The sequence below is a fragment of the Typopeltis vanoorti genome, chromosome 14 (genome assembly GCF_054136105.1).
Source record: "Typopeltis vanoorti isolate ZY-2024b chromosome 14, IOZ_Tvanoo_1.0, whole genome shotgun sequence".
Taxonomy (NCBI): domain Eukaryota; kingdom Metazoa; phylum Arthropoda; class Arachnida; order Uropygi; family Thelyphonidae; genus Typopeltis; species Typopeltis vanoorti.
The window spans coordinates 86,965,940-86,978,120 of NC_143562.1; the positions used below are offsets into that span (position 1 = coordinate 86,965,940).

The 12,181-nt window shown below is 35.2% G+C and overlaps 1 protein-coding gene across 1 annotated transcript in view; it reads left to right on the forward strand.

Moving 5' to 3' along the window:
• Positions 1 to 609: 609 nt before the first annotated feature.
• LOC150099731 (death-associated protein kinase 1-like) overlaps positions 610 to 12,181 on the forward strand; it is a 504,639-nt gene continuing 493,067 nt past the window's right edge. Inside the window, exons 1-2 of the mRNA XM_090403485.1 lie at positions 610 to 756; positions 5,179 to 5,400. Coding sequence (XP_090259611.1) covers positions 695 to 756; positions 5,179 to 5,400 — 284 coding nt within the window. The 5' untranslated portion in view covers positions 610 to 694. The remainder of the gene's footprint in view (positions 757 to 5,178; positions 5,401 to 12,181) is intronic.

The window sequence follows — 12,181 nt, forward strand, 5'->3', positions numbered from 1 at the left end:
CGGCCTGGTCGGCCGAGTGGTTAGCGTATCTGCTCTCCATCCAAGAGGCTACGGGTTTGAATCCTGTTAGGCATGGATGTTTGCGATTGTCTTCCATCTTCATACATTCCACCCAAGTATAGATACACTGTCTCAATATGGACGGGGTTACCATGGGAGTAGTAAGCCCCAAACCTCTTTCAATGGGAGAAGCTTTCACCCTGCGGTGGGTAAAAAAATAGGCTGTTCATCATCATCATATATTATATTTACCTTTCAGGTTCCCAAACTTGCCTTTACACACACACACACACACGCCCCCCCCCCCACAAAGTGGTATGCTTCTGTTCCGATCTCAATGTTACATTATATCAGAGTTAGCAAGATTACACTCTATAGATTTCCCAAGAATTGTGATAACCGGTATCCATTTATGTGATATGATATGACAGATGTGACGAAGGCCAATAATCGGGGGGGGGGGGGGAAGTATAATTGCCTGTATATCAGCTGTTTATGACAGTTTCTTTGTTGATACATAGGGAGCGCTGTGTTGTTTCATGTTGTTGCTAAGTTAAAAAATAGTGTCACAGAGAGTTTATGGATGCTCATCGCAGGTTTAGTTGGCATTTCAAATGTTTTCAGTTTGTTTAAATTAGTTTTGAAAAATGGCTAATGTGCAGAACTCTGTGGATTTGCTCCAAACTCGAGAATTATGATTCGATTTAAGCAAACTCCTTTTAATGATTATTATGATATCTTTGAAGAGATCGGCAGGTAAGCGCTATGGAATTGATAGAACATGTTATTCATGTGAATTTATTTATTTTTTATTGTTGTAAGTGGCATGTGGATATCGCAGTATTATGTATTTTCTTATTAAATTCCAGAAATATGTTTTATATTCGTTTATAAGGATCCACGGATTAATGCTTTCATTCGCTATTGAATACCGCCTTCGTGTCATTGGTTTCACTGACCTAGCCGGATTTTCAACCTCCACCTCCTTGCATGCCAGTGAAGCTTATGATCAGCAGGAGTGTTTCCATTTGTTTTTAAAGTAAATTGCAATATATAATTGTTTGTTCTTCTCTGCTATTCCATTCCTCCTCGCTGTTTTGCTCTGAAAATGTATTATATTTATTTGATTTTTTTGAAGTTATTGGCACATATTATAAATATATATTTTGCTTGCTGAAAATGTATTATATTTATCTGATTTTTAGAAGTCATGGCGTGTATTATATATACATATGATTATCAAAAAAGTAATCTTTCGAATGGATCATTATGGACATTGCAAGAGGGAAAAAATCAGTAGTCAGCTTTGAAATTAAAATTATGATTGATAAGAATAAATCTTGTTTGGGTTAGATGTTTTGGATTTTTGTCCAAAGCAGTAAGCCTTACTGCCATGAGGCTAGTGTGTTCTATTTGTAAATTGTGTTTCTCTGTCTGGTTTGTCTGCTTTGCAGTTTCTGGAAGGGAAAAATCCTACCACCTCTGCATGAGACCAAACTTTCCTTCGGTTGAAAAGTTCTAAAGGTTCTTTGCATTGCAGATTGGATCTGAAGCAAGGTTTTCTTTCCAACCAAAAGGAATTGTTGAAACCAACTGATCCACAGAAAGAAATTTTGGCAACTGCATTTTATGGTGGTGATATCATGAATGCGACTGACAAATTAGATATAGTAATTGCAGTGTTTGACTACAGATTTTGTTGATATTTTTGAATTATATTTTCAGTATTTTTACATTACTTATATAGACTTATTATACAATAGGAATTACATCATCTGTTAATAGCACTTCTATAGTGAATTTCAAATAGTGATGTAAAATGAACTACCATTTAGTTGCAAAAGACCAGGATTTGAATATCAGAGGAAAATTATCAATAAAGTTGAGTTAGTCATTTCATATATTTGTAGGTTACAGGTTTTCATGGAGTGGGAGATCCTGCTGCTTAGATTTGCTTTCCAAGCAGGCAAACTGGTCTGAGAACACAAATCTTCATGAATCTTTGACTTTAAGAAAGTCAATTAAAGGTGAAATAACCAGTCTCATATATGTGTGGATGACAGAGCAAAACATATCTGAGAACCCTCAGTTGACACTTTAAAATACATTGTGAAGGGATAGTTGCTGAAATTAATGGTTCAAATGGTAACTGAAGTGGTCCTTGAGATGGGTCATGATGGGAATGATGAATAATTATATTTTTTTTTATACCAAAAAAAAGTTTGAAGCATTTCAATGACAAGCAAAAATGTTTGTATTATTAAAATTTTTAGCGAATATGGAGTTAGGAAATTCATTTTGAGAGACCAAATTACTCAGTAGACCACAACATATGTTATGCCTTGCTTTGAACACATGCAGCATTGATGCACTTGATACTCACTCCATTAGTTCTAAGATTCCAGTTTGCATTCTTAGCCAACCCCCCCCTTTGTATTATTTTTTATCATCCCCACATGAAAGAGGACCTGTGACATGACAGTGCTCTGTGTGTATGCAATCAATGGAGAGAACAGTGTAGGAAAGACATGAAATGGAGGAGGAAAAGTTGGTTTCTGGTTGAACTGTATGTGCGTGTTGACCAGCAGCCTGATATATGATTAGGGGAATAGGAGAATGGTAGTGATCCATTGGAGTGGCATCCATGAAAATACTAGATACAATGTTTCCATAGAGTGTATATGGGAAAGGAACAGATGAGAAAGAAGAAGGAAGTCTGCTTTGGATGTTTTTGATGATTTTTTGTTTTCGAAGTTTATAGGCTATAGTGTAAGTTGAGTGAGAAGCTAGAGTTTTTACTTGAGCCATTGGATATGTGCTGAATTTTTGGATTGGACTGCATTGGCACATATACTGGAGAACCAGGGATAAGGGTTTTGAGTGGAATGGGGAATACAGGCAAAAAAAAAAAAAAATCGGGTAGTATTTAAATACCAGATGCATGGAATTTGCATATTACACAATTTGGTTGGTGCTAGAAGCATTCAAAAAGATGGACATGGGATTCTTCCCTTCATTGTAGTTCGTAATACTATCCACAGTGATGGTACTAATCTTCTCCGAATGTGCTTTGTTCTTGAATCTATACTACCTGAACAATTACAATGCTGTTGCTGCACTCTGCGAATTTTGTTGCCTGAACAAATGTTGACAAGGTTCACCATCTCAATGTGCTCTGTGATGAATGATTAATCATTTTGAAAAACTGGATAGTTACGAGTTAGACCTGGCAAAGTTTGCAAACCAATAAGTTTATAAGTGACTTATTATCATTCACAAGTGAATGAAGTTGATACTACCATTGTTGAGCAGGTTGTGAATAACAGCATTGGTTCCTGCAATACAAATGGATGTGCCTTAAACAGCTGTCTGGAAAATTCTACTGAAGATTCTGCATTTCTACTCATTCAAGATAACTCTAACTGGAGTTGGACACTGCTTGGCCACAGATGATTTTGTGTGGAGATGAGGCTCAGTTTCACCTGAACCATGCTGTGAATACCACAGTTGCTGGGTGTGGGCTATGCAAAACCTGCATGCAATCCAACAAACTCGCTTCGCATTCACACAAAGTTACTATCTGCTGCAGGTTTAATGATATAAATGCCATCAAAAGAAGAATGGACCATTCTTCTTTTGATGGCATTTGCCAGTCAAGTCCTATGACCTGCTCAGTTACTACTGAATGGTATCACGATATGATAAGCAATTTTGTTGTGCCATAGCTACAGCAGCATCTGTTTATAGATTCAGTCATTTTCTTGCAGGAATGGGCCCCTCCACACACCAGTTGATCCATGCAGGAAGTTCTTAGAGTACATTTCTCAGAAGCTAGAGTGTGATCAGCCATGCATTTCCTACTGACTCCTCTGTGACTTCTGGCTCTGGAGATTTCTCAAATACAGGGTTTATCAGGATCATCCCAATAACTTGCCAGCGCCGAAACATCATAACACAGCATGTATGCAGCATCAGTCCCGACCAACTGTGTTCTGTCATTGAATATGCTGTGCAAAGGATGCAGTTTGTGGCATATCAGGAAGGGCATCACATTAAACAGTACAGTCCGTGAATGCATAATGGAAGTTAATGTGTTGTTTATACTTGTCACTTCTCGTTACACACACACACAAATTACTAGATCTACATTCAATACATCATACAGTGTCCCTTGTGGTGAATTTTGAAACTACTATTCCCTCCCCCCCCTCAGATATCTCTTCTGCGTGATGTACAATGTATTCCTGCAAAGTTTTGCATCATTTGGATCACTGGGTTGCACTCCACAAGGCCTTAAACAGTGATATAGTTTTATTTTGATCACCTGTACATCTGTGATCATCTATATGGCAACTTAGAATTGGCATACCATGCTGTGGATATTCCTTCACACAGGATTAAATGGAAGACCTGTAGCTACTTCTACACAACTGTGCTGTGTAGAAGTAGCTACAGGTCTAAGAGATGATTTTAAAATCAATATTAGCTATGAAGCATGCCCCTAAATTCAACAAGTATTGCTGTCTTAATTTGCCAAAGATCTTGGAGGCAGTCATTCTAAGACAACATTGGCATGAACATTTTCTCCAAATTAACTTTGCTGTTATCTGATCCTCCAGGAGTTAGATAATAGCAAAGTTAATTTGGAGGGCACACCTTGTTTTGAACATTAATTCCTCTTCATTTAAATTTGTATTGTTTTCATAACATTCTGAGTGCTGTATGTCACCAGATTTGTAATTTGTGCTTTGCTGCTTAGAAAACCAATGAAGTATTAGCAAGTTCAATAAATTAATTCATTTTTGTTTCTTTTTCTGCTGTTTATACCATGACATGTACATGACAGCTTCAAATTTATTGACCCAGTTTCTCATTCTCTTTATTTTCCATCTGCTTCTCTTCTTTTGATTAAAAAAAAAAAAAAAAATCTCCCCAGAGACTATGAATATTAGATTTTTTTTTTTTTTTTCTTTCTTTCCCTTCAGACACTCATCCATGCTGGGATTATTGCAAATTTTGTGACTTCTGGCATGTGTGTGTGGAAGGGGTTGATATGTATAAAATTACTTTTCTGCAATTTATAATTTTGATAATTAATTAATATTTGTATAGTAATGAAGATTTATTTAAAAAAAAAAAAATGGAGTTAACACTTAATATGGAATTTCTTATTTTCAGTGGTCAGTTTGCTGTTGTTAAAAGATGCATAGAGAAAACAACCGGAGTCGAATATGCTGCCAAGTTCATTCGGAAGCAGCGAACAGCAGGCAGTCGACGTGGTGTTCCTATGGATGACATTTGTCGTGAAGTATCAGTCCTGCAGGAGATGAATCATGAGAATGTAGTTACATTGCATGATGTTTTTGATAATGGTCTTCAAGTCATATTGGTTTTAGAGTTGTAAGTCTGGATGTGGTGATATTGTGAAAATATTATATGCAGTTAGTTATTGAAAGCACAGTAACACACTATATAATTGAACACCTGATATGGCAACTACTTTTTATTTATTTATTTTTTTTTCTGGAGTAGTTGCCAAATAGGTGATGATCATTGTTGTTATTTTCCGTTCGATGTTTTCACTTTTTCTCTTTTATTGTGATTTGTTTTTAATTTTTGTTTGTTGTTAAATTTAACCTTAAAGATAAATTATGAAATATTATTAATTTTATGGCTATTTAGCCTATTTTTGTTTAGGAGTGCCCTTTTTTTTAATGTCGTTGGCTTCTTACTCAGTTCTAAGGCATTGCGGAAGTTTTACATATATAAATATATGAAGAATATAAGAGGGAAGATTCGGACAATACCTTTAGGATGCTGTTAGGTGTTTTCTTATTCAGCAGCATCCTGGCGTGTGGAGACAACATTCATCTACTGTTTGACAGGAGTATGATTGGAAGGAAGGGGGTTTTGGAAAAGGTGGGGGATAGAGCAACGTGGGAGAGTTATTGGTGAGGCAAGGGGTATGTGAATTTTTTTGAAAAACCCAGGTTTTTTATATATATTATTGAGGGTTGGTAGAGAATACTTTTTTTTTGGGGAGGGTGAATTTATGGAGAAGGAGAAGGATATGATGGGATAGGTTCAGAGTTGGGAGTAACAGGGTGTGAGCCATTTCGACAGTGTCATCTTTGGAGCTTGTGGGGAAAGTGGAGAATATGTTATGTCGGCATGGTCTTTCTGTCTTTAGTGTAACTGCGTTATTTCTTATTCAAGAGTCGTGACCTAATTTTTATGGAGCTTTCAACACTCGGAGATTATGTAGGGAGAGTGGACGTTTATTGAGTTTTCGTCATATTTTATGGCTATCGTTTCCAATATTCTAAGCATTGTTTCATTATTTTGTATATCTATAATTATGGCCTTGTCAGTTTGAGGGGTATGTTTCTGTTCAAGGGTGTGGACTTCTATTTCTGTTTTTCCTGTACTTTGTATTCGGTTTTTCTTTTGGTTGTTGCATTTTTTTATTGTTTAAATGTTCTGGAATAGGTATGTTACAGTCGCGGAAGTGTTCTTGTAGTCTTGCCCATAAAGACCTGATAGTAGAACCTGTGTAGGTGACATCACAGTATTTTTGGCAAGGAAAGTTGTAAACAACATTGTAGTGTTCTAATATTTCTTTGTGTGTGTGTGGGTGCGATTTTGTAGATTTTAGAAGTGTTGCCAATTTTTGGTTTGAGGTGAATACCAGTTTATAGTCAGTATGTTTGAAAATGTATTTGTATGCTTTGTATGTGTTCTGGGTGTATGGTAGTTTGTTGATTTTTTGTGTTGGGAAGTTTGTTTTGGTTGTTGGATTGTTTTGACAGGTTTTTGCTGTTTTGTTGGCATAATTTATTAGTTGTGTTGGGTAATTTTGATTTTGAAAAATCTGTGTTAACTTCTTAATTTCTGGTTTAGGTAATTACATGTTTTTGAAAACTTGTAAATTATGAAAGTTTGCATTAAAGTCATTTAGGTTTATTAAATCTCTGTGTGTTTTCAGTCCAGTAATGTTTTAAATGATTACAGCATGGAACCTGGTCGTTTTTTGTGTTAACGTCCGTCCTTTACAACTAGTAAAGGGATATATATTTGTGTTTAATCTACAAAATTTAATCCATAAACTCAGTTTTCTTGTTACTTGGAATTATGCATCAAAAGTAAGATATTTCACAAAAGAATGAAATTTTAAAATTTTAAGAAACACTGTTAATCATTATATCACTTCCTGTTCATTTTATTAAATTCTTAAACATTAGATTAATGATGATTACTTGTAAAGAGTGTACAGGATACACTAATGGTACTACATGACAAGCTTACATTATTAAAACTTCCAGTTGATAGTGTCCTACTAAATGGAGCTGTTATTTTGTATTTTAGTGTTATGAGGCACTTCTAGAAGGTTCAATCCATCTAAATCTCCTCCTCCTCTCTATTCTTCCTCTGGATCTTTTTCTTACCATCTTCATTAAAAAAACAGTTTGCTCACCTTTCCTCTCCAATTCTTTTAAAATGACCATACCATCTTATATTAGCTCTTCTCAAACTTTATTTCAAATCTAGCTCTAAGATCCTCAAGTTAAAATTACTCTCATCGTTGTCGTCATCATTTTCTTTATATGCACTCTTGGGAAGGTACAATAATATATTATGATAGTACTGCATGAAAAGGTTGCATTGTTACTAACTTTCTGCGAGCAGTTTTCTTCCAAATTAATCTGTTATCTGTGAGGACTCCAATATTGTCATATTATATTTATCTTCTAAGACACTTCTTACTGTATCAATCCACCTAGATTTTGGTTCTCCTCTGGGTCTTTTTCTTGTCATGCTGGCATTATGTTTTGTAATCCTTCCTGCTCCATTCTATTTAAATGACCATATCAACTGAGATTAGCTCTGCCAACACATTCTTGAATGCTAATAATGTCAAATTGCTTCTTAATATAAACATTTTTAATGATTCTCTCATTGATGCCATCTGTTCACTCTACTAATCTTTCTCAGAACTCTCATATTGTGGTCTCCAGTCTTTGATCAAGTGTTTTATTTCTAACCTGACTCTCAAATCCATAAGTTAAAATTGGTTTGAGCACTATATAAGATATATAAATGTCTTATATATAGCTAATTTAGTGTTTTGACTAATTTCTTTCATAATCCATATAAATTTATTCAGCTGACTTTCTAACATACCAGCTTTACTAACTCTGTTGTCTATTTCCATACATATTTAATTTACCATCTTCAGTAAAAACTGTGCCTAAATAGCAAAAGTGTTTCAGTTGTTTTATTGGTTCTCCATTCAGGATCTAGCTGATGTTTTTAATGTTTTTACGGATTTTCATACCAAATTTATTACATCAATTATTCAGTTGAGTTATTACAAAATCCTGCAGACTTGTATTGGACTTACTTAGGAGTATTACTTAGTTATATGGGAAATTCTCATTTCCCATATAACCTATGGGAATGGTTAGCATTTTGGTTGGTTGGATTGGAGATTAGCTTTCTGAATGATAACATTGGTTTGTGTATGATGGAGTGAAAAAGGATAGTAACCAGTGCTGTGCCCTAGGGGTATATTCTTGGGTCACTGCTGTTTAACTTATTTGTTAATGATGTTTCTTGTGGTTTGACTGGGATTCTTTTGTTCTTTACTGATGATGTAAAATTTGGAGAATCATAAGGTGTACTGCTGAAGTTAATTCTCTTCAGAAAGATTTAAATATTAGCTTGGACAAATGAGTGGGGTTGGAGTTTTAATTTTAATAAGGGCAAAATGTTGCATTTTGGATTACAGAGATATGAGGCTGTGTACTATATTGAGAGAACTATTTCAGGAAGGGGATGAGATTCAAGATCTGGGGATGATGGTGGACAGATTTAAGTTTATAGCACACATTGAAAGAGTTGCAAAAATTTTACATTGCTGCTATGATAAGGAGTACTTTTGATGTGAAGGATAAGGATGTGGTTGTGCAAGGGTCTAGTGCAAATATTCCACTTCAAGAAACTCGACAGCTTTTGCAAATAGATTTCTGTGACGACATTGTTAGATTATTCAAGTTTACTATCATTGCTGGTTATTTTAATTGATATAATAAATTATTTCAACAGATTGAGGGTACTGTGATGTGTAGCCCTATATCCTCTGTTTTTGCTGATTTCTTTATGGAGAGAATTGGATTTCTAACACCGTTTCTCTTTGACTTCATATTTGGCTATGTTTTGTGGATAATATCTTTGCATTCTGGTCTCACTTTGAAACAGAACCACTTCAGTTTCTGGATAAAATTAACTCCTTATATACTTGCATCAAGTTCACTGTTGAACTTGAATCTAACAACGATCTTCTCTTTATGGATACTTTAGTATGCTATAAGTCTGCTGAGAATATTGAATTTTCTGTTTATAGGAAGCCATCCTTTACAGGCAGGTTAGTATGATGATGTGAAGATGTATGGATATATCCACACATCTTTACATCATTATACTTCACAAAAAAATAGGTATTATTAAAAGTCTTGTGCACCGAGCACTCATAATTTGTTTTTCTGAGTCTCTTCTATTTGAAGAATTAAATAAAATTAGACCTACTCTATTACTCAATGGATACAGCTAAACCTCAATACAGAAAATAATTGATATTTTCTGTATATCATTTCCAGATTGCAATCTGATGTTAAAAGGATTCATACTCTACTTTAAAGGAACATCAGAACAAATATCAAGGATCCATCGCAGATATAATCTGTATGCCACCTTCAAACCAGCTTGGAAGTTGTCATTTTTCTTACTGCCTATCAAAGATACATTATCACCTCTATCTTTGCCTGGTGTTTATCAAATACCCTGTTTTTGTCACATTTGCTACATTGCACAGACTGGCCGTTCTGCTACAATTAAAATCCAAAGATTTTTTTTGAATCTGAAGGTTTAGGCCTGGATTCTCATGCCATTCAACACTAGACATTGAGTTCACTCGAACTATACCAAGATGTTACACTACAGTAGGTTTAAATTTGATCACCTATTGTTTTAAATTGTGTGAAGTTCTATCCTCCAACTGTCCTAATCTTAATCGGACTGTGTGCCTGTCTCTAAGTTTTGGGAAGTGATTGCTGTTAATTGTTTATATATTTTTTTAAAAATTAATTATAAATCTATGCCCATCTTTTCTGAACTCTTAATAGTGTTTCCTCCTACTTGTATAGTTGTGACCATGACATGTGATATACTTATGCTGTATGACTCATTCTTGCATTCATAATTTAAATGTTATCATTTCTTCTGCCTTCTCCCTGAATGAAGTTCTTGACATATTGAGTGAAATAGGCATAATAAATTCTATTTAGTTTTTTCTTACATGCATGAAGCTGTTATTTAGAAGTTAACTTTTTTTGAATTGGCCTTATAGCTTTAGATGTAAAGAATTTGAAGTTATTGCAAAGAATTTTAAGTTATTTTGCTTTTCTTACTCTTATATTTCAGGTCCTGAATATGACTGACTTGATATTTTAAGAATGGACAATACTGCCATCTATGTCCTTCATAAGGTTCTTTTCTTCAGACTGTGAATGACTTCACAGACATTAGGGAAGGTTATCCCATCCTCTGCAACAGCAAAGGAGTAAGCAGCTGACTTTCTCTATAGTGGTGACAACTGAAGATGGGCCTCATTCTGGACCTCCATCAACCGTCACAACTGAAGAAATGGTGGACAATTCCACAGTTTAGTAATGTCAGATTGATCACTAGGTACATTAAGTATTGTGGCATCTCACAAAAATGAATTAATCATATCCTCACTATACTGGAGATGCATAAAATGTCTTCACAGGTATTGACATTGTTGAATGCAGAAATGCAATGCACATGGCAGGTGATTCAGTGACAGCCTGATTCATTTTGAAAGGTACACAGATAATTGTGGCAAGATTTGCAACTGTGAAATGTGGAAGGCTGTTAATATCAGCATTCCAGTGGTAGCTTCTGTGGCCAGAGACAGCTTGTTTTGTCAGAGGCTAAAGAAAGTGTCAAGAATTATGCATTGTAAGAGGTGAGTTACTCTGGCTCTAAGGTACAGCAAGCAGTGTTTTATAAAGAGCATATCGGAACACACAGTGCATCAGATGATATGATGAATTTGTAAGATTAATTAATCTTACAAATCACACTTTCAATTGTTCCATACTTAGTGCCAGGATCAGATACAGTTGCAGCATCACTCAGTGGAAACATGTCAATTGGCTATACTGGTGGTGGTGTGGGAGTATTTTTTTCATAGCGTATTTGGTCTGGCTGAATAGTGTCATGGCCTACTTCAATATTATTACTGACCACTTCAAGTCCATAGTATATCTTTCTGATAACATTTACTTCTGTCAAGATAATACATCATGTCACAAGGAACAGAACATTCAGGAATAGTTTCAGGAACAGGAGGGTGAATTTACTATATTTAATTCATCAACTCATCTGCTGGTTCTTACTCAATTGAGTATTTGTGTCATGAGATGAAATGATCTGTTTGCAACAGGAATCTGCCACAGTCTACTCTGAAGTAACTCTAGAATGCAACTGAGTCTGTATGAGCTGGTCCCAGTGAGATGATTTCAACACCTTGTGGAATCAAGCTGAGGACTAAATCCATTGTTAGGTTATACCTAGTAAATTGGCAACTACATTTATATGTTATATACTATAACATATAAAGAGCACTGAGTTTTCTGAAAATACTTGATTCAATTACAGAAGAGAGCAGTTAGGTTGACTGATGACCTATCTCTCACTGATTCACTCCACCTACTTTCACAAGGCATTCTGTTTCCATTGTTTGCAATGGAAACATTATTTGTAGATGATTCTTGAATCTTCTACAAATACTTCCATAGTCACTAGCTCATCTGAAGTGGTACTGGCAATTCTTTCACCTTCTCTTAAACCTATTGAAGTATATGAAGCAGTTATTAAATACTCCTTCACAGTTCAACTCCAAACATACAGACTTGCCTTCATTCATCCCTTCTACTGTTGCCCTCTGGAACAGTCTTCCATCTTATGTGTTTCCCAAGGAATACAGTCCACTGCTCTTCAGATCAAATCAAACATGTTTCTTCTTGTGTATTCACAATAATAATGTACTGTAGGTTGATCAGCCTTTCTTTATGGGATCAACATTACAAAATAAATA